Source organism: Bos mutus, chromosome 28 (genome assembly GCF_027580195.1).
Source record: "Bos mutus isolate GX-2022 chromosome 28, NWIPB_WYAK_1.1, whole genome shotgun sequence".
Taxonomy (NCBI): domain Eukaryota; kingdom Metazoa; phylum Chordata; class Mammalia; order Artiodactyla; family Bovidae; genus Bos; species Bos mutus.
In genome coordinates, this window is record NC_091644.1 from 36,432,539 (window position 1) to 36,455,844 (window position 23,306).

Genomic DNA, 23,306 nt, shown 5'->3' on the forward strand with positions numbered 1-23,306 from the left:
GCAGAATCAGACCCTATAGTGACTGAAGGTGAGAAAGTTGATGAGGATGATGGAATCATTTTAGTATGAGAGGAAAGAGTGGCCCGTGGGAAATCTGAACATGCTCTTGATTTTGTCTTCCCAAATCGCTCTTTATAAGTGGTCTGTGAAAGCAAACACTCTTTTTAAATGGTCTTACTTTTTTTAACTTATGTTTTGGCTCTCTGGATCTTCATTGTTGCATGCAGGCTTTCTCGAATTGTGATGAGCAGGGGCTCCTCTAGTTTCAACGCATAGGCCTCTCACTGCGGTGGCTTTCCCTGTTGAGCACGGGCTCTCAGGTGCTCCAGCCTCAGGAGTTGTAGTACACAGGCTTAGTTGCCTTGTGGCATGTGGAGTCTTCTCAGACCAGGGGTCGAACCCGTGTCCCCTGTGTTGGCAGGTGGATGTGAACTTGCTGCACATTTCTTAAACTTTTTCAATGAATACATTGTAAGCATCTTTCTATATTAATATATATAATTATATATTTTTAAATGTCTACAGAATATTTTATATGGAGATATGCCATATTTTATGAAAATAGTTATCCACTGTTAAACTTGTGAGTTTTAAAAAAAAAAGTCACAAGTAGTTAGATTTTTTAGTTAGGTATGAAATAAATGTGCTATCCTTTAGCATCAAAGGCAGTGGCTTGTGAGGGCCATGTCTCTTTGTAGGCAGCACGACAAAGGACCTAACTTTTCCTGTGGTATTGCGGCAAGATGAACTCCCTTCGTACTCCTGCTGCTTTGCTTTCTGTCACCTCCCCCTTCCTAAAGTACTTTTGCATTTATGCTCCCTAGACGTGTCACAGGACTCTGTTAAAAACAGGAGAGGCACGTTCCGTTCTGCTTGAAAGCTCAAGGACCACTAGCATCGCCTAGGCCCAGAGAGAGGGCGCTTACTCATTGCACCTGTCCTCAGGCCACTCGACTGCGAGTGTCCGGTGAGCTGCTGCTGCTGCTATATCACTTCAGTCGTGTCCGACTCTGTGCAACCCCAGAGACAGCAGCCCACCAGGCTCCTCTGTCCCTGGAATTCTCCAGGCAAGAACACTGGAGTGGGTTGCCGTTTCCTTTTCCAATGCATGCATGCATGCTAAGTCACTTCAGTCGGGTCTGACTTTGTACAACCCTATGGACAGCAGCCCACCAGGCTCCTCTGTCTACAGGATTCTCTACGCAAGAATACTGGAGTGGGTTGCCATTTCCTTCTCTGCAGTGAGCTTCTAGTCATACCTTATCCATAAGGAATCTTGGCTGGTATTTGTTTTCATATAATTACAAAAAACATGATGTTTGTTTAAAAGAAAAAGAGAAAGGACTGGAAATTCTAGCAAATAGATACCTGGGCCTGAAGCTGCCCTTTGTGTGAATTCAACTCTTCAGCTGTTCATTTCTGGCTTTACTTTATAAATTAATTTTCTGGAGACCAGGAAAATTTAACTTTTATATGACCTCAGAAAGGTATGAACGCTTGTCATACTGTTTCTTGGCATTCCAGAAGTAGTATATATAGAATGGATCATTTCTAGCAAGATAAAAATTACCAAAATTTGCCCCAGTAAATAGCATGGAATAAAGCATAAATAACTAACTACTATAAAAGGAATTTAGTTCTGTTTATCCCAGAGACTTCTCTTTCAAAAAACCCTGATTCAGTTGCTTTCACAGATTCATTTTACCAGATCCTTGAAGCCAGTTTATTTCAGTGTTGTTGAGCGGGGCAGGGCATAGAATGAAGGAAAGCCTCCAGATTTTGTTTAAAACCAGCACAACATGCTGACAGACAAAAGGCAGTGGGTGCTTTGAATAATAATGCAATAGTTCTAAATAAAATATTTGTTGGGTCCAGGAGCATTATTTTAGAGAATAAACATTTCCCCAGAGTTCATTCCAGCAGGACAAAATTGGTTCAAAACTAGGAACTCTATTATGTAATTGGCTAGAGAAAACTCATATAATCATGTCCAAAGATCTGAAAAGGCATGAGATAAAAATCAGTAACTGTTCCTAATTAAGTGACAGCAGAATAGGAGTAACATGATGAAAATACTTCTCAAATCAGAAGCTAGTATTTTTGCCACATAATTGGGGAAACAAAAGCATTCTTGTTAAATTCATCATTTTTGTTGAACATGGTTCTAGTTGGCAGAAATAGATGCCTTTCAAGTACTAGTGAGATGTATGAATGATAAAGCTGACGTCCCAGGTCTGTGGGGTTCTTAGGTTGAATATTAAGCAGGACATCTGGCTAGTCATTTGGAAATATTAAAGAAGTTTGACTCCAGCCTTATTCCTTAGACAAAAATGTGAGCTGAACTAAAGATTGCACATTAAAAAGAAAACTTAGCTTTAGTGTTAGAAAATGTGGAGTACATATGATGACTATCTAAATATAGAGGTAGGTACTTTTTAAAGAGAGCACCTTTCTAAGCAACATATAAAGCTAGAAGAAAGTAGTCTTCTGTAAAGCTATAAAGTTACCACGTCCAAAAGAATGTGAAAGCAAACATCAGTTCAGGACAACATATCTGCCAAGCCTGATGCACGAGCGGGTTATTTCCTCTGCACACTTGCTCAGGGGTGTATGTACAGGGCGTTTGTTGCAGCGGTTTTAATGCCAAAAGACTAGAAACAATCTAAACTTTGACTAGTAAGGTACTAGTTTTTAAAAATACGGACCACACGATCTGGCGTTTGTGTACAATTTTAAAAGGCTTTTCCTGTAGCTGTGTATGTATCAGGGGTGGTATGGGAAACACTCCCGGTGTAACTGAGATGTGAGAGCGGCTGTGCAGAGCAGGACGTGTGTGCTCTGGTCTCATGTATTTTCAGACAAGCACACCACTATACATCTAGCATTTCTCTAGGGTAGTGAAAGGATTAAACAGTGACTTCAGAGAGGGGGTTTGTGCTGGGAGGAAAGTTGCAATTTTATGCTGTTTCAGTGTTTTCAATTGTTACTTAAATGTTTTTCCCTTTGGTTTTAGTGGTGATCTCTCTACTCATTAATCTGGGTAGCCCCATAAAAGAAGTGCGCAGGGCTGCCATTCACTGTCTCCAGGCCCTCAGTGGAGTAGCGTCCCAGTTTCATCTGGTCATAGATCACGTGGTTCCTAAAGCAGAGGAGATCACCTCAGACGCCACCTACGTTGTTCAGGTAAACTCAGTGGCAGAGAAGATGGAGTGTGTGCAGACCATTGTGGACACATGAGCCATTCTCCCCTTCGTTGACGTTCTGCTTTGCAGGGCGTTTGATTGGCTAAGTCATTGAATTTAGAAATTGATATGTCAGTATCTGCACATCTTTATCCTCTAATCTTAAAAAGATAGCAGTATCATGTTGCATTTCTGCTATCTTGTCACTGGCTAAAAGACCAGTGTTGGTAGTAAGCTACCAGACGGGTAGTGATACCATTTCCTATTCAGATTTCAAGGGGAAATGAAAAATCGTGAGCTGTGTTGCATCATTTGGGAAAGCATCTTCCCTGAGTAGCACATGGAGCCCCTGCCCCTTTTTCTTTAAGCCACTTTTCTTTTTTGTATCCTAGGACTTGGCAACTTTATTTGAGGAACTGCAGAGTGAAAAGAAGCTGAAATCTCATCAGAAGTTATCTGAAACTTTGAAAAACCTCCTTCATTGTGTATATAGTTGCCCATCTTACGTTACAAAAGACTTGATGAAAGTACTTCAGGACATCAACAATGAGGTATGTGTAACTTAGTGGGCTGTATCCATTGCAGGTGATGTTAGTGAAGATTATTTTAATTAGTCATGTGTGTACAAGACTGCGTGAGAGTTATATATATACACACTCAGGCGTGAATACTTTCATATTAATGTGAGAGAAGAGCTGAGGTGGAGGGAAAAGATACAGGGTACAAAAAACAAGCAGTAGTGCATTTCTGTCCATTTTAAAATTGTGTGTTATCCCTGCCTCATCATTGACTTGATGTTAAATGAATTTTAAAATCACAGGGAGAACTGATGACAATGCATTGATGAAAAACAGTTTGTGTTTATTCTCAGGTGAAAATCTCCACAAAATAATAATATTTGAACATAAAAGTCTATGTATATTTCAAAATTGTTTACTCTTTTTTAAAATACACATGGCTGTACATTTCTAGAGAGGTCGGGGGGAGAAACAGAGCTTTATGGTTCCAGGGAAGCCTGTGTTACGAAAGAAAGAGGTTTATGAACCATTTGTGTGATGGTTTGTGCTTGTAAGCCAGAGAAAACTCCTTATCCTTGTGTTCCAAAAATTCCTCTGGACCTTACCAGTCTTGGGAATTGACTGCAAGTTGGAGAAGTAAGAGAGGGGTAGTGTTGTTATTTAGTCGCTAGGTCAAGTCTGACTCTTGTGACCCTGTGGACTGTAGCCTGCCAGGCTCCTCTGTCCATGGATTTCCCAGGTAAGAATACTGGAGTGGGTTGCCATTTCGTTCTCCAGGGGATCTTTCCAACCCAGGGATCAAACCGGAGTCTCCTGCATTGACAGTTGAATTCTTTACCACTGACCCACTAGTGATGGAGAAGGCAATGGCACCCCACTCTAGTACTCTTGCCTGGAAAATGCCATGGACGGAGGAGCCTGGTGGGCTGCAGTCCATGGGGTCGCAAAGAGTCGGACACGACTGAGCGACTTCACTTTCCTGCATTGGAGAAGGAAATGGCAACCCACTCCAGTGTTCTTGCCTGGAGAATCCCAGGGACGGGGGAGTCTGGTGGGCTGCCGTCTATGGGGTCGCACAGAGTCGCACATGACTGAAGCGACTTAGCAGCAGCAGCAAGCCACTAGTGAAGCCCAAAAGAGGGATAAAATGGAGTAAAAGACATTTCATTACATTGTCCAGGCCAAGAAAATAGATGGCCTGTGTCAGCTCTGTGTTGTTCCTGATACAGTGTAAACTAGGAGTTGACAGTCTTGTTCTATGAAGCAGTGTCCCCAAGCTTCTTGGCACCAGGAACTGGTTTTGTGGAAGACAGTTTTTCCACAGAAGGGTGGTGGGATGCTTTGGGATAATTCAAGTGCATTACTTTTATTGTGCACTCTCTTTCTGTTTTGTGGCCATTTGGGGATAGTCCGCCTTGACTTTAAGGTTAGGGTTCATGCTCCTGTGAGAATCTAATGCCACCGCTGATCTGACTGTAGGAGAAATTCAGGCGGTAAAGCAAGTGATGGGGAGCAGCTGTAAATACAGATGAAGCTTCACTCACTCGTCTGCTGCTTACCTCCTACCGTGTGGCCCAGTTTCTAATGGGCCACAGCCCAGCCCTGGTCCACAACCCTGGGGTTGGGGATCCTTGCTGTAAAGGACCAAATAACAACTATTTTACGCCCTGTGGCTGTATAGACTCTGTTGCAGATGCTCTGCTCTGCCATCATATTGCCAAAGCAGCCTCAGACAGTATGTAAACAGAAGAGCATGCTTGTGATTTTCAACAAAATTTACAGAAACAGATGGTCCTCTGAACGTGTCCTGCAAGCCATAATTTGCTGGCTCTGCTTTAGTTATTGAAGACTTCACATATATAATTTGAATTAATATTAATTATACCAAGTTGGAAATATTGTGTGGAAAAGCTTAATTTTATTTTTGTAGTCTAAAACTTCAGTTTGTATTTCCTGTTTTTAGAAAGTCTTAGAATGCCCACAGAGTATTACTGCTGAAAGATTCAGAGCTTTTGATTATTACAGACTGAACTGTCATGAGGGACCTGGGTGCCTTGGTTGGATTAATAGCTGTCCTTATGCCTAGGAGGTCATTACTGTTGGTTTTTTCCTTCTGTGTTAAGCTTCTAGTCTTACAACATCTCTTTGGATGTTTTTGTACAGCAAGGAAAAACTTGCATCAGTGTAAATAACTGTCTACTAATAAACTTTCCAAACTTTAGCTGGTGCTTTCTCAGCTGTTGTCAATGATTGAACAACTTTTAGAAAAGAGCCAGAAGGAGCCCGCAGCTGTCCTGAAAGATGAGGCCATTGCCCTGCATCTCATTCTGGGAAAATATACTGAATATTCAGCTTCTCTTTTACATAAGGACCCGAAGAGTCTAGATATATTTATAAAAGCTCTGCACACAACAAAGGAACTTTGCATGGGAATGCCAGCCATTCAGATTACAGCTCTCGAAAAGGTCAGTGATTTCTTTCAGAGATTAAAGCATGTTAAGCTTTTGAAAATTTGTAATGTTTACTTCGAGAAGGTAAAATGGTCTGAACATGTTTCAAAGGAATATGATCCATTTGACCCATTTTTGCAAAACTGGATAATGTACATGAGTCATTAAACTGACAAAATGGGGACCAATTTCACATTGTAAGACAACGATGGAAACGTCATTTTTAGAATCAGGTTTGTTCATAGATCTCAATTGCCTTTCTTCTACCTCTAGATTACGAAGCCATTTTTCGCAGCTATAACAGATGAAAAGGTTCAGCAGAAGCTTTTGTGCGTGTTGTTTGATTTATTGGTGAACTGTAAGAACTCACATTGTTCTCAGACTGTTAGCAGTGTTTTCAAAGGGGTAAGTTGCAAACTTGTCATTTATTAATATTTACTCTCTTCCAAGTAATGCCATGTTTAAGCCTTCTCCCTTTTGTAATTCCTTTAGGAAGTCAGATATTCCCATTAGCCAGAATCATAGAAAAGTAGGTCATAGAGAAATGCAAAATCAAAAGTTGTAAGTCCTCACTGTTACTTTTATGGTATGAAATATTTAGTTTTGAACGGTAGGGTGTGTGTTAGTTTAGGTGTTACTCACCTCCTAGGCAAGAACAGGAAGGTGTAGTGACTTGATGTTCAGCAGGGTCACGGATTATTATTCTACTTAATTTAAGTTGTTTAATGACACATAGAATGGAATTGAGAATCTGCTCATTGGTTTCTATGTATGTTGGAACCTAGCTGTGGATCTGAATAACTACCTAATTACCCTGTGTGTTGCTTTGTTGTGCTTTTTAGGGAAACTTTCTTTCACAAAAATACATAATAGCGTGGTGAAGTCCTAGTATCCAGATTCTGCAGTTCTCAGAATTATAACATATTTTCTTAGATTTCTAAGAAAATTTGTTCTAAGTGGAACAAATTAAGGTACAGAGCAGTGTGATAATGTGCTCCTGTGTGTGTCTAATCTTTATAGAGCTGTTGGTATATGGAATATTCCCCAGGAATATATAAGGGATTGTCAGTGAAGTTTCCCTTTGGGTATTGGACTGGGCTCTAGGGTCATAGGGAGACATAAAATGGGACAGAGACGTTTGCATTGTATCTCTCTAAATCTGCGTAAACTGCTCTAATGGTATCCGTGGAATCCTATCATCATGCATTCCTCCTTAATATTCTAGATTTCTGTTAATGCTGAACAAGTCAGAATAGAACTGGAGCCACCAGATAAAGCCAAGTCCTTAGGCACAATTCAGCAGACGAGGAGGCAGAAGATGCAGCACAAGTAAGCGTGGCTGTCCCCAGGCCGTGAATGTTTGGAACCATCGTGACTTTTTTGATGCCCATCAATGTGGCATAATTGGTTACAATAGTCTGTACTTAACATTGACAGTATTTGCTTTTCTTTTTGTCTCGTCCGATTCCCAGAAAATCACAAGATCAAGAATCTGTCCAGGAAGTTGGAGGTTCTTACTGGCAAAGAGTAACCCTCATCCTGGAATTATTGCAGCACAAAAAGAAACTCAAAAACCCTCAGATACTGATACCGACTCTTTTTAACCTGCTGTCAAGGTAATAACACTTGCCTTTGATCTGTGAGAGAATAAGATTCTAATTCTTGCCTGTTTTCACACTCTCTTCTTGCTCAGCTAGTCTGTAAAACAGTGCAAGTTGAATACTATAGTTGGAAGATTTAAAGAATGGTTACAGGAACCTGTTTGCCAAGGCCTGAAACTAACCTTCATCCTGTATGTGTGGTAAATGAGCACTCACCTTGCAGCCTGCTTTCCTGCTTCGTGGTCAATACCGTGTCCCTGGGGCATCATTACCTCTGTTTAAGGATGTAGTGTGACACCTGGTTCTTTTAGCCCTGCATCATTAGATAGCCATAGTGTGTGCCTTGCATGGTGGATGTGTGCTCTCGTCTGAAGAAAAATAATTCTCAAGGTTGTCCTCTAAGAAGGTTCAAAATGGGTTGATGGAAAGTTCGGTAGAAAAGAGAGGTAATGTGACGTCAGCGCCTGCCTGCAATAGAAGAATCAGCATTTGAAATCTCACACTGTGTTTACAGACACAATGTTAATATTTTAGTTCTTCGTCATTTAATATATGCTCTGGGCATTGGTCATTACTGCAGAACTGAAACTGTACAACCCTTTCATTTCCCATCGTTTCTCTTCCGGGATTCCTGAAGGTGTTTAGAGCCTTTGCCACCCGAGCAGGGAAGCATGGAATACACCAAACAGTTAATTCTTAGTTGTCTGCTTAACATCTGCCAAAAACTGTCTCCAGAAGGTGGCAGAATACCCAAAGGTACGTACATTGTTGGAAGCAAGTGGGGAAGGATCATCTGCTCTGAGTGTGAATGTACTTACCACTTGCAGATATTTTATTTCTTGCCCTATAGACGTTCTGGATGAGGAGAAATTCAACGTGGAATTGATAGTCCAGTGCATCCGTGTTTCTGAGATGCCTCAGACCCATCACCATGCCCTTCTGCTCTTGGGTACTGTTGCTGGAATATTTCCTGTAAGTGTTAATGATCTTAAGGCTTATGCAGGTATTTTGGATGTTTTCTTCCGTGGACATATATAGGCGCACATGGTTGGGATTCTGGGGTTCTGGACCTTACAGTGCAGGTGGGCCTCCCAGGCCTGCCTCTCTAGTTGAGGCAGTGAGCTGGTTGATCTCTCTAAGCTTTGGCTCCACCTTTTGTAAAGTGGAAAATACAGTAACCTTCATAGAATCGTGAGAGTGGGACTGGGTAATTTATGGTTAGCACTTAGCATGGCACTTGGTGCAAGGTAACTCCAGTAAGTGGACTTAAAAGTAATTTGATTATAAACTGCCTCAGTTAAAGAAATCGTGTTCCTTATAGAAATCCATCATTTAAAGATTTTTGAAGAGATGGAAATTATTTTCATCTAAGGGATATGTTCCTAACTGATGATTTTTGATTCTTCATGAGCTTCTGTGGGTCTCTTAATCTACTAAAATGATGTGTAAGATTTAATGTGTATGGGATTTTTTTTTCCCTTGGTACAGGGTCAGTAGCCCTCAAAGGGGTTGATAATCCAGAAACAATTAAGAATCATTGATATTTTTCTTTTGTTTTTATTGAAATATAGTTCATATTGTTACAGAATCTACCTATTAGAGGTGTACGGTTTAGTGGTTTTAGTGTACTCACGGTTGTACAGCTGTTACCATATGTATTTCCAGAACACTGTCATCAGCCTCAGAGAGAAACCCCGTATGCATTAGCGTTCAGTCCCTGTTCCCTTTACCACCACACCACCTCCTCTGGCAGCCGCCTATCTACTCTTCTGTTCTGGACATTTCCTGTGAATGGAATCGTATAATACGTGGCCTTATTTGTGTCTGACTTTTTGCACTTCGCATGTTTTCAAGGCTAATCCATTTGGAAGCTTGAATCAATACTCCTTTTATGGCTGAGTAGTTAACCGTTGTAGGACTTTTCCTGGTAGCTCAATGGTAAAGAATCCGCCAGCAATGCAGGAGACTTGGTTCAGTCCCTGGGTGGGAAGATCCTCTGGAGGAGGGCATGGCCACCCACTCCAGTATTCTTGCCTGGAGAATCCCATGGACGGAGGAGCCTGGCAGGCTAAGTCCAGGGGGCCATAAAGAGTCAGACTTAGAGACTAAACAACAGCAACAACAGTAAACGCTTGTATGTACATTGTTTCATTTATCTGTTCAGTAATTGATGGACATTTAAGTTGTTTCCACTTTTTATCTGTTCGTTAATTGACATATTTGTTGTTTCCACTTTTTGGCTGTTCATCATGCTGCTGTGAACATTCATACAGGAGGCTTTGTGTGAACGTGTCAGTATTTTCAGTAGGAGTAGAATTGCTGGGTCTTAACTTCATGAGAAACTGTCAGGCCATTTTCAAAGTGAGGTCATTTTGTGCCCACCACGAAGTGTCTAGGGGTTCTAATTTGCCCACTCCCTCACAGTTATTACTGTCTATCTTTTTTATTATACTTGTCCGAATCGGTGCTTTCTGATTTGGATTTTGCATTTCCCTCATAACTGATGTTGATCATCTTTTCATGTGCTTATCAACTGTTTATTTGTGGAGAAATGTCTTTGTGCATCATTTGCCTGTTTTTAAGCTGGGTTATATTTTTTTATTGCTGAGTTGTAATGAATCATTGATATTTGATGTGCTTAAGATGGAAAATGTTGAAAAATGTGTTTGCTTTCAGGATAAAGTTCTACACAATATCATGTCTATTTTTACATTTATGGGAGCCAATGTGATGCGTCTAGATGATACTTACAGTTTTCAGGTCATCAACAAGACAGTGAAAATGGTTATTCCAGCACTTATTCAGGTGAGTTTTCTACTGTCATTGGGGTTATATTTTATAATTTTTAAGATTTTACATGGTGTGAGATTCAAGTAGTAGTTAATAAATGACATTAAAAGCCTCTCCAGAACGCTCAGGTATCAGTGCCCATTAAATTTTAGAGTGATGAAGCTAAGGAGTAGTCTTGGAAATAACATCTTTTCCAGAAATATCTATAAACATCCCTAGCTGATTGTGCTGTACTGCAAGGGTATAAACTAAACAAGTACCTTAACATTCTTCTGACAAAGTGAATTTATAGTCAGGTTATATCTCAGGACATTGCGTCAGTTTGATGAGACCCTTAAGTAGGTCTGTGCAGATAGGAAGTTTTAAAGATATGGTGGCAAATGTGTTAACATACAACTTAACTGACGTTTACCAAGTGTTCTCTGAAACTTAGTACACAAAGAGATGACTGAGACCTGGTCTCTAACAGCCTAGTCTCAGGAAGAAGTGAAGACTTTGAAACTAAAAAATAGCCTTGAAGATGAACGGGCATGGTTATCCACTTGGGTTTTCTCTTTACCTCCACTGCTGTTACTTTCTTTTCTCATGTTATTGACCATTTTCTCTGTGACCATACCGAGCACCTTCTCCTTTTAATCTTGCTGTAAGGTTGGTATTCTTTGTGTCCAGCAAATTAGCCAGTGTGGGACACATATATAAAAAGGAAAATAACATTATGCATTCATGTGATGTATGCCAGTGGGATAGAGAAACACTGAAGAGTACATTGTAGGGGAAGGCCCATATGGGCCAGAATGACCACAGACTTTGATAAGAAATGCACTTCAAACTGATATGAAGAGGGTAAGATTTGTCCTCTGAAACAGCTGGCGGTCCTGGCCTGGGGTTGTGCACAGTGTGTGTGAGGGACGTGGAAAGCAAAGTCGGGTGGAAGTCGGGGCGCTGGGTTAGCTGGTCGTGTTTCTTTCTTCATTCTTTCATTGATTCAGCAGTTGTCTTTCATGCACCCGTACCAGATGGTCAGAATTGTATTCTGAAAGCAGCAGGGGGCTGTTGGCTTTGTACTGCTGCGCTTGTTAGACGATACCGTCCTTCTCCAGGCATAGCTCAAATCCTGTTCGGTTTTTCTGGACGCCCCCAGAGCAGCCTTGCTCTCAGGGTCCGTCGTTGGCCTCTGCAGTCTTTTCACGGGAGCGTGGTGTCTGGCGGAGATGAGTGCCTCCTTCCGGGCAGGGCTCACGTCCTGCACTGTGTGGTCCCCTCATGGGAACGTAGTCTGTACTCCTTGATTGTTAGAATTCCTTTGATAACTGTCTTGGGGGCACATCAGAAGGCCTTTTCGAGTCTACTTAAAGCTTGTCTCATGGCGAGTTGGCTTCTTGCTGTCCCCTGCTTGCTGCCCTGCAGTCTGATGGTGGCGACTCTGCCGAAGTCACAAGGAACGTGGAGGACATCGTGGTCAAGATCATTAACGTGTTTGTGGACGCGCTGCCCCACGTGCCCGAGCACAGGCGCCTGCCCGTCCTCGTCCAGCTTGTTGACACGCTGGGCGCAGAGAGGTTCCTCTGGGTTCTCCTGGTCCTGCTCTTCGAACAGTACGTCACCAAAACTGTGCTGGCGGCCGCCTATGGAGAAAAGGTCAGAGCACAGAGCGGGGTGAGAAGAGAAAATGGGAGGTGTTTCACATAGATTTTGCATTACTTTTCACTTTAAACTTGTGGCTGGTGATGCTTAATGCGCATGAGCTCAGAAGTGCTTTTAAAGGCATTTTTTTATATTCTTTGGACCTACTTCCAGAGCCTGAGGCACTGAATATCCTTGGGAGTAACAGGACTTCTCCTGAGGGTGACTGGAATTTAAGAAACAATTGGTGCCATGCTGGGTGGGTCTGTTTTAAGCCCAACAGCATCGGGCTGTACAGGAATTAAACTGTGTCTCATTTCAGGGGGCAGGGGAGGAGAGTCAGTGTTAGAGAGGCCAGTGAGATGCAGGTAACTGTTTTGAAGAGCCCTGTTGAGAGAGATGAGGGGGGACTTACAGGTCCAAGGCTGTTTCTAAATGACTTCTTAGACAGTGGGATCCAGGAATAGATCTAGAACCTGTGTTAAGTAATTCAGTTCTACCAGAAATCATAATGCAGTTTATCCTGGACTTAAACCTCTTAATTCTTGTAAATTGGCTTTATTATGTAAGGAACTCACTACCTGATTCTTCTAGTCATACACATGACCATTCTTATGGTCTGTGTGGAGTGGCTTTGTGTGCTGAGAAGTATTTTTAAAATGTTTCCCTTATTTGTACTTGTTAAGTAATGTAAATTTGAGAGGTACAGTTTTATTACTTCTTTCTTTCCTCTACACAGGATGCTATTTTAGAGGCAGACACTGAATTTTGGATTTCTGTCTGTTGTGAGTTTAGTGTCCAGCATCAGATCCAAAGCTTGATGACTATCCTTGAGTACTTACTGAAGCTGCCAGAGGAAAAAGAAGGTAGGTGTTAGTCAGATGTTAATTATTGTTTGATCTGGAAGCTTGAGAGAAGCAGAAGATTATGCACTGTATCCTCAGAACCCATGGCATGTCTTTAGAAGGGTTTTTTAAAGTAAGTCAGTAATTTATATGTCTGTCACCTTCTCAAATCTTTGTAGAAAACAGTAAGCAGGATTTCTACCTGCCATTCCTCAAACGTTGGTTTTTGTGTCTCTGTGCTGGTATGTGGGCTGTGGAGTGTTCTGAGTGGGATGAATTATAGTAAAAAGACAGCAAGTTAGTAGGACCTTATTAGCTGTATCTTAGCTTTCCATTAAAATGCGAGCCATGTGTGGTGACAGGCTAAGTACAACAAAGCCTGAATTTTGATTCACCCTCTAGGACAGTGATTTGTAAGTGGCCACCAGTAAACACATACCCCTTTTATATTCGATACATTTGAGTATGGAATTTTACGGAGTTTAAGGACAAACGTCCTCAACTTTTAGGTTTAAATGTTGAAGGGGAGGGATGACCCTCCTCCAGTCCATTGTGGGCCATCAAAGTACATGCCTCTGTAGCTTCAGAAATGGGGCATGGAGCCAGTTTAGACTCTTTTTGCAATATCTTTGTCTTCGATTTGTTTGTCTCAGTTACCTTGTTTTTTGTTTGTTTGCTTTTGTCTTATATACTCTATTCTCAGGGCTGTTGGATATTTTATTTGAAAATATATCTTTCACTAATTTAGAAGAGGAAAAAGTAGATATAACAAATTATATATGTATATAATAGGGCTTCCCTGGTGGCTCAGACAGTAAAGAATCTGGCTGCAATGCAGGAGACCCAGGTTTGATCCTTGGGTTGGGAAGATCCCCTGGAGAAGGGAATGCTATAATACCCACTCCAGTATTCCTGCCTGGAGAATTCCATGGGCAGAGGAACCTGGCAGGTTACAGTCCATGGGGTGGCAAAGAGTCAGACATGACTGAGCAACTAACACTTTCACTTTCTTTTCATGTATATTATATGGATATGTTTAGTAATATGCATGTGTTTTATGCATAACAGAGTTCTCTCTAAAACTTGTTTGCATTTACCATGCTCATTAATACCTGTATCTATACACTAAAATATCAGGTCGAAGGTGAGTGAGGTCACTTGTTCATTGTTGTTTTTCAGAAACCATTCCCAAATCAGTGTCTAACAAGAGCGAACCACGAGAAGAAATGCTACAGGTCTTTAACGTAGATGCGCACACCAGCAAGCAGCTGCGGCATTTTAAATTTCTGTCTGTATCCTTCATGTCTCAGCTCCTGGCTTCCAACAATTTTATCAGAAAGGTGAGATGTTCTTTAAATGTATGTATGATATAATTTTGCTTGTTCTGAAGAAATTGTGGTTTAGGCTAGTAAAAATAGCTTGGCAAGTGTCTCATGGAAACATGAGGCATGCCTGTAATAGAAAGCAAATAGTGCTGTTCACTTCAACATGAACATGTGTTGGGCACGACCTGCTAAGACTGCATATGCATCAGCCCTGTGGCTCAGCAGTTCTGTCCTCAAATGGTACATACCTGCAGAAGTATGAATGTGTGCACCCAAAGACATTGAAAAGTATGTTAATGGTAGCATTACTGAAGGTGCCTGGACTGGATCAGTCCACGTGTCCATCAACAGTGGAGTGGATAAAGCGGACGGGGTGAACCTCACTGACGCACTGTTGACATTCATCAGTATAACATCGAAGGAAAGAAGGCAGAAAGAATGCATCCTGTGGTTCCTGTCGTATTAAGTTCAAAAACAGGCAAAACACACTTGTGGTTTTAGAAGTAACAACGGTGTCTGTCTTTGGAAGGAGGAGAGGGCAGGGGTCGGGGTCAGGTAGGGGAGGAATTCTGAGGTGCCGATAATACGCTGTTTCTTTACCACATATAGTGAGCTCTGCACACACTATTTGTACATCTTTCTGTTTGTGTGCTAAACTTTAAACAACAAGAGAGAAAGAAGTACATATGGAAACAAAACGAAGACATGAAGAAACAGAAAGAAGAGTCAGGGTCATGACCAGGAACACAAGAATGGCTGAGCATTTGAGTATCTCTGTCCTTTTAATGCATGATCAAGACAGGAAATCTGTGATCACTGAAGTATTCAGACAAACAGCTTAGAGAATTCTGTACTTACTCATGACTTAAGGACAATGATCATCAGCATCATGAGGTAGGTGGATCTCCTTGGCCTGATAAAGACATGGTTTATACCACACTTCATCATGAGGCCTGAACGTGTGCCCATCAGAGCTTGGAACAAGGGTGTTCTGGGTCACTGTTCACACTCAGCTAAAGAAACAAAGTGTAAGAATCAGAAAAGGACTTGGCAGACTTGCTCAACTAGTAATTAGCTAAGCAAGCTTGCTTGAGAGTGACCAGTGTAGACACTGCTTGTGTCAAGCAGAGTCTAGGCGGTGGTGGTGCCTGATGATGCGAGTGGATCAGTGTGACTGGACATCAGCTGGCCACACCCACGTGATGTAAAAAGCACTTGCCATGTCGGGCGGCACCATGTGACAGTGGGGGGAGAGGAGTGTGCGAGCCCTAGGTCTGGTATGATTTGTGCCAAGTACGGGGGAAGGCTCAGGTCACGTATAAAGTTAGATTAAACAAAAGGTAGATTAAAAACTTCAGTGTGAAAAGGAGTGCTTGGCACTTTGAGAAGAAAATCAAAGAAAACATAACCAGAGGATGGAGAAGAATTTCTTAAAAACTTCAGTAAAAAGCCACCATAAGCAAAATGAAAAGAAAACCACAGGCTAAGCTGTTTATAAGTCAAGAGGCATCTGTTTCTATTAGAACAATCGGCAAGAAATATGAATTCACTGAAGAGGAATCTGAAATGGCCAGTGAGATGAAACAGCCTCCTTAGTAAGAAGGAAAATGCAGGTAAAAGGGGATGCCACTGTGATGTTATCAAACTGGCGGAAATTTTAAAGTTGTTAATACAGGAAGGCGCAAGGCTGTGGGGACACGGTCATTGTTCTGCGCCGTGTTGGGCAGTGGGACTCGGCACTGCCGCTTCAGGAAGCGCTGAGCAGTGTCCCGTCAGGCGAAGATGTTGGCCCCTGTGATCTAGCAGTTCCCTTTCTCTACAAAAACTTGGCTAGGTGCTCAAGGACAAAGGTTCTTTTTAGCACTGTTACTAAAGGAAAAAAGGATGAGGGGGGTGACATAAACTAAACATCCACAAAGAGAGGTGAATGAATAAGTTGTGATACATCAGGAGGAATAGTGTGTGCAGTTAAAATAAGTGAGCTAGAGCACCATGACTCACTGTAGAGAGGCCCCCCAAAATCGAATGTCATCAAGGAAAGCGTGTTGCTGCCTGGTATGTTTTATGACATTTACCTGCAGGTTGAGGTTTGTGGGGCTCGGGGTGGAGGAGATTGGGATTAGAGAGCAGCAAAGTAGGGACTGCAGCTGTACCTTCATGTTTATTACCATCTTAAAGTTAGACACAGGCCTCACAAAAGATTGCCGTTTCATAAAATTAATAGGTAAGGGTTACATCATTTGCTGTATTTTTCTGAATCTTTGTAGTATTTTATAGATAATATCTATAAAATGTAATCAAAATAAATTAAGGGAAGTGGAGTTAATACAGTATGATGGGGGTGATTTGGACCTGATTAAGTTGTAATATTAGAAATCACTGGGGAGTGAGTTGAAGAATTTCTGAAGTTTCACTTCACTTCAACTGATTTTTCATCACTGACTTCCATATTGTTGTTCTTTAAAAATCAGGTAGTTGAAAGTGGTGGTCCTCAGGTGTTGACAGGCCTGGAACAGAGGTATGTTCCCTTTCTTTTTTTAATTTGTATTCGGAAATAATTTCAAACTTTTAATCAGAAAGCTGGAAGAAGTTAAAACTCTCACACGAGTCTCCTGTGTTCCAGGTTGCTAGAAACAGTTCTTGGCTACATCAATGCTGTAGCACAGTCCATGGAGAGAAATGCAGACAAGCTAACTGGGAAGTTCTGGCGAGCACTCCTCAGTAAAGCTTACGACATGCTGGACAAGGTGGGCATTTATTTCTCTCCATCTTCTGTGTTTTGTTGCTGTGCTATATCATTGTCAAGTTATTTATCAGAAAGTTTTACTTTAAGAATAAAGTTAGTGATACCTTCTCTTAATAGAATGCAGCTCAGATTTTTCTTGGAAAAGAATTTGATGCCTAGAGATCATTTTATCTGAAAAAGTTGCTTATCTACTGATTATGAGATTGTGTATCTCAGTAAATTTAAAGCATTAGCTTTAAATGTTGAGTCATATCCTACTGTATAACGTTCCAGTTTATTCAAGTGGAATAAATGATAACCTAATAGGTGGAGTGTGTAGTTCATCAGTAAAATCACTGGCCAGGACCACTGTTTAAAATTGAGCTGAGTTGCTTATCTATGTCGCATTGAGCAGTTAGCTTAATGACAGCATCCTCTTTTGGTGTTGTGTGTTTGATAAATGTGGTTAGTCATGCCTCCCTGAAACGTGAGTGTAAGAACTAGATAAGAATGGGTGTGTGCAATCGCCTCATACTTGGAAGGTGTGCAGCGAGTGGAAGTCTGTCTTAAATGATTCATCTTCCCTTTTGTATTTTATATTTTCCTCTTTTGTTAAATGTGAACCTGCTGTTTAGGTCAACGCCTTGCTGCCCACAGAAACCTTCATCCCCGTGATCAGAGGACTGCTAGAGAACCCACTGCCGTCTGTTCGCCGGAAAGCTTTGGATCTTTTGAACAACAAGCTACAGCAGAAAACCTCCTGGAAGAAGAAAATTGTAAGTGAAGACTACTAGAGACCCATTACCCAGTCCTTGCTTCATCAGAGCTGCAGTTAACTCCTTGTAGTTTCTCTAATGGTACAGTTTAAATAAGTATGTTATTATCCAATAATGCTGTGCTGCCTGTGTGTTTAAATGTGATATGAACTCTGGAGCACTATGTATGTGTTATAAGAGCTATTAGAGTGGAATTGCAACCAAATGGAATTCTTGCTTAATATTGACCACATGTTGCCTTAACTTTGGCATGATTCTAGTCCTTTTTCACTCCAAACTGGTAGGGTGCTTTATATAAATACAGAATTGACTGCAAGCACATGCATTCATTTATTCGTAAGTAACACAAGTGGGGAGATGGTTGCTTGTGTATAATCATATGGCTTAGGACTTTGTGGTCTGATCTCCATTTAAGCAATCTCAAGCAGTAAAAATGGACAGAAGACTAGCATTTCTTTGCAGCTTTAATTGTTTGGGAATTCTGGCTGTCTTCCTCAGATTTACCATTTCCTCGACCTGGTCCCCGTCCTCGTGGCCATGGTGAAGCATAAAAGAAAGACGTTAGAAGACCAACCAATAAACAGACAGACGGCTCTGTATACCTTAAAGCTCTTATGCAAGAATTTCGGTGCAGAAAATCCAGAGCCTTTCGTCCCGGTGCTGCACACCACTGTGAAGTTGATTGCTCTGGGCGCAAAGGAGGAGAAGAACGTCCTGGGCAGTGCCCTGCTATGCGTGGCCGAGGTGGTCTCCACCCTGGAAGCCCTGGCCATCCCTCAGCTCCCCAGGTACGCCGAGGGGACCTGGAGCAGGACCGCTGCACAAGGTTTCTGCTACCAACTGGGAAGTAAAACCTTAGTGACTTTTTTTTTTGCCCGTTAGAAGAAGTTTCATAAAATTCGATTTGTTAAAGAAGTGATCTTTTCTTCAAACTGGAAACACAGCATTCTCATTTACCTTTGTGGTGTGTGCTGGCCCGTTTCTGCTCCCCTTGGACCAGCAGTCCTAGGAAGCAGCAGTGACAGCACCGTCTCATGAAGGAGCCCTTCCATGGTCAGGCCACGACTGGCCCGTGCCGGCCACGCTGGGAGTGGCCTCTCCTGGCTGTCTCGCTGGCTGTGCAGCCTTGCCAGGGTTACTTAGCCTGTAGGGCTTTGCCACCTACAAACCGAGACAGTGCCTGTCTCATGGGGTAATGATGGGGCAGTGCATGCATGGCTTTTTTTTTTGTTTTTTTGAGATTAAAAAAATTTTTAATTGCATAGATTGCTATTTTCATAAAATACAGTAAAAATAACTAGAAAAATGAAATAACACAGGCACACAAAATTTCTTACTACTATTAGAGTCACAGACATAAAATTACTCTGCCCAACTGCTATAAATGTTTAAGAGCTTGCTGTCTCCTTACTTACTCTTTGTAGACCAGTAACAGTTTTTTTTTGGTTTTTTTTTAATTGGAGTACAATTGCTTCCATGCTTACCTGACACGTAGCAAGTGTTCAGCTGAAAGACATTGTCATGTTTTAAGTAAAGTGATACTGAGTTGGTACTGTGGGCCCTGGGAGAGCTCTTGCTCTTGGGAACATGAAATGTATAGCTGTTTCATGGGCTCGGACGTCAGAATGAAAGGGGCACGCATGGCGGTTTGGATTTTTTCATGGTGACTTCTGCTCCGTCTTCCATTCTCCGTTTCTGCTCTAAGTTTTGAAACTTGTGTCCTTTCTTTCCAGCCTGATGCCGCCACTGCTGACAACCATGAGAAGCCCCCGCGAGCTGGTCTCAGGTGAAGTCTACCTGCTCAGCGCCCTGGCAGCCCTGCAGAAGGTGGTCGAGACCCTGCCGCACTTCATCAGCCCCTACCTGGAAGGGGTCCTGTCGCAGGTGAGTCAGTGACCACAGTAGGGGAAGGGAAAAGGTAGAGATTCGATCATTTTATTTGTGCCTGAAGCTTTCCATTTGGCATGGAGACTCTTATTCTGACAAGATGTGCTTCTTACCAAATGTGTGCCTTTCTCACTTTCGCTGTCCCTCCAGTTCAGTCATGAGGTTGGTATGGGCGTTGCTTTGTCAGGAGACTCTTTCTTTCTTTGATTTTGCAGGATGTATTTTACTGCTTTCTTTTCCTGTGAGCTCTTTGGACTTGGGCTGATAGAGCTTCTTGTGGAAATGGGCATGACTGCTTTGTTCCTAACATGAGGGTTTCTTGACCCTACGGTGTCCTTCAGAGTGGAATGCCTGTGCTGCAATTCAGACAGTGGGCCATTGGCATTTCTAGCCAAATGAAAATGCCTGAGAATGGCCCCCATCTGTTGTGTTGTGTTGATCACTGGCCATTTATGAGGTTAGGAGCCTTAGCTGCTTGGACGCAGATGACTTGATTGATTCACATACTTTCTAGCCACACCTTGAAAGTAGACGTCATGAAGAAAGGGACGTCTGCATCTGAGCAGCTTTCTAGATTCTTTAGCAAAGAACGCAGCTTTCCTCGTGGTCCCTGGATCCCTGTCCTCTTAAGATCACTGTCCTGAGCCCTGCCCTCTGTCCTGCCTCCCACCATTTGCCTGCATCCCTGACTCCTCCCTGGAAAGAGGCATCTGTCTGTTTTCTTCCATTTTAATTTACATTAAATATTAAAAATAAGTCTTTATTTTTATTTATTCTTACGTTTGGGGTTGGTGCATGAGGAGTTCTGTGTGAGGCTAAGTGCGCTGAGCGTTCCCAGTCACTGGCACGTGGACCTGCTTCTCCATCTTCACCAGGACTTTCTGTGCGTGTGTAGACAGATGCTCTCGGTGAGGACCTGTGGTGGCCTTAATGGTGGTTGTTATTTCCTACAGGTGATTCACTTGGAGAAAATCACTAGTGAAATGGGTCCTGCCTCCCAGGCTAATGTCCGTCTCACGTCCCTTAAAAAGACACTGGCTACCATGCTGTCACCCCGAGTGTTACTGCCAGCCATCAACAAGACATACAAGCAGATTGAGAAGAACTGGAAGGTTAGACTGTACAGGGTATTAGACTTGGGAGGATGGAGATGTGGTACTTAAATTTTAGATTTTCACTTAAAAGAAGAATATGGTTATTTAATGCCATTACAGATGTATTAATGAACTCTAGGAGTATTAAAAACGGGCACATCTCCTGTGTGTTTTCAGAATCTCATGGGCCCGTTTATGAGCGTCTTGCGCGAGCACATTGGGGTGATGAGGAAGGAGGAGCTCGCCTCCCACCAGCCCCAGCTCACCACATTCTTCCTGGAGGCCCTGGACTTCCGCACCCAGCACGCTGAGGTAGGCATGTTTCCACCCGCCTGTCCTGAAGTTACCACCTAGCTCAGAGCCAGAGAAAAGTCTAGCTGTGTAACCTGCTGTACCTGCCAGAGTGAGACCTAGATGTCAGTACTCTGGCTAATAAATTAGCTCTTCTGTTTTTAGAATGATCTGGAGGAAATCGGAAAAACGGAAAATTACATCATTGACTGTCTTGTAGCCATGGTGGTCAAACTTTCTGAGGTCACATTCAGACCCCTGTTCTTCAAGGTGAGCTTTCTTCCTCCACTTCTCTTACTGACATATCAGTCACAAGATCCATAGAAGAAACTAATATTACTCTATCTTTTTAGCTATTTGATTGGGCTAAGACTGAGGATGCTCCCAAGGACAGGCTGTTGACATTTTACAACTTGGCAGATTGCATTGCTGAAAAATTGAAAGGGCTTTTTACCCTGTTTGCTGGTCACTTAGTGAAGCCTTTTGCTGACACCTTGAACCAGGTGAACATCTCCAAAACAGGTAGGTAGCGGCCTCTAGGTCAGTTGGCACGCTTGCTCTGTGTACATTACACCAGGAATAGTAAGGAAGATATATTTCTTACTTGATAGTCAGTTGTCAGACACTGTTTTAGCATGTTATTAATTGGTGCTTCCCTGGTGACTCAGACAGTAAAAGAATCTGCCTGCGATGTGGGGGATCTGGGTTCAATCCCTGGGTTGGGAAGATCCAGCCTAGAGAATTCCATGGACAGAGGAGCCTGGCAGTCCATGGGGTCGCAAAGAATCAGACATGACTGAGCAACTTTCACACACACAGTATTAATTTACTCACTTGGGAGAAAGAATAAAGGTTCATTTCTTTGCTTCTAGAATTAACTCTAAAACATTAAAATTGATTTATTCTTTAATACTAATAACAAGCAGTCCATTTGCCAGACTAAGCAATCTTAACAACCAAGAATGTTAACAACTCTAAAAGAGTGAGCCAGTCCCCTGAGACGTCTATTTTCCTTCATCCTGATTGATTTCTAGATCATTTTAGAAATACCCCTCTACTTATAGTTCTTATAATAGTGATTTGAATTTAAACACTGGAGATTTGAAACTCAGCTTTTTTTGGTTTTGTTTCCATTTTTACTCTCCCCAATCTACAGATGAAGCGTTTTTTGACTCTGAAAACGATCCTGAAAAGTGCTGCTTGCTACTACAGTTTATTCTGAACTGTTTATACAAAATCTTCCTGTTTGACACCCAGCATTTTCTAAGTAAAGAGAGAGCAGAAGCCTTGATGGTGCCCCTGGTGGATCAGGTAACCAGTGGAACCATTTGCTGTTAAAAGTTGGGACAGTCAGTGGTACGTGCCTGCAGGGTTTATGTTGACCAGAACCACAGTTTGCTGGGTTTTCTTCTTTTTATGAAATTTTAATTTCAAAATTGATTTCATGTTTCTCATGAATGTAACTGTCTTCACAGTGGCATTGACTGAGTTTTTAATTTTTCAAATAAAAGGCATGATTAAGGTCTATTAAATTTTTAATTCTTAAAAACTGAGTTTCTTGAGTGTGTGTAAGGGTTTGGCTGCTCTTCTCTCAGTTTCTGCAGAGGAAAAGGGGCGATGCCATAGGCTGTGATTCCATTTGAGTTCCTCGCAGGTGGTAGATTTGCTCTAGAGAGTAATAGAATAAGTAGTACCTGGTTTTTGAGCCTGCTATTAGGAAGGATAGTAAAATACCATATACGTTGAGTATTTTTTTCAAACAGCAAGAGACCCACTGCTCAGTCCTTGTCTCACTGTCAACAGCTGGAAAACAGGCTTGGAGGCGAAGAGAAGTTCCAGGAACGGGTGACAAAGCACCTGATACCGTGCCTTGCGCAGTTCTCAGTGGCCATGGCCGATGACTCGCTCTGGAAACCACTCAACTACCAGATTCTGCTGAAGACGAGGGACTCCTCACCCAAGGTCAGGCGCAGTGGTGCAGCATGGACGCTGTGCGCGTGGCACCGTGGCCACGGCCGCAGGACCTGCACGGCTGCGTTTAGTGCTGGGGGTTGGCCTGTGTCAGGCAGAAGACTGACCCTGAGAAATCTGAATTCCACTTACAGGCCATTTATAAACAGCAGTCCTTCCCACGCCCATGGTGTGTTAGACAGGACCACTAAAATGCTTTATACTTTTAAATACTGTAAAGACTTCAGT

General features: G+C 42.2%; 1 protein-coding gene across 1 annotated transcript in view; it reads left to right on the forward strand.

Annotated features, from left to right (window-relative positions):
* Positions 1-23,306, forward strand: part of HEATR1 (HEAT repeat containing 1) — a 50,528-nt gene that overhangs the window by 24,877 nt on the left and 2,345 nt on the right. Inside the window, 23 exon segments of the mRNA XM_070364751.1 lie at positions 3,014-3,183; positions 3,575-3,733; positions 5,923-6,165; positions 6,424-6,555; positions 7,376-7,479; positions 7,623-7,766; positions 8,389-8,507; positions 8,602-8,723; positions 10,428-10,556; positions 11,949-12,179; positions 12,904-13,030; positions 14,189-14,349; positions 16,806-16,852; positions 16,958-17,081; positions 17,695-17,835; positions 18,334-18,623; positions 19,569-19,719; positions 20,676-20,834; positions 20,994-21,128; positions 21,273-21,377; positions 21,461-21,629; positions 22,264-22,418; positions 22,911-23,069. Of these exon segments, the coding sequence (XP_070220852.1) occupies positions 3,014-3,183; positions 3,575-3,733; positions 5,923-6,165; positions 6,424-6,555; positions 7,376-7,479; positions 7,623-7,766; positions 8,389-8,507; positions 8,602-8,723; positions 10,428-10,556; positions 11,949-12,179; positions 12,904-13,030; positions 14,189-14,349; positions 16,806-16,852; positions 16,958-17,081; positions 17,695-17,835; positions 18,334-18,623; positions 19,569-19,719; positions 20,676-20,834; positions 20,994-21,128; positions 21,273-21,377; positions 21,461-21,629; positions 22,264-22,418; positions 22,911-23,069 (3,476 nt within the window).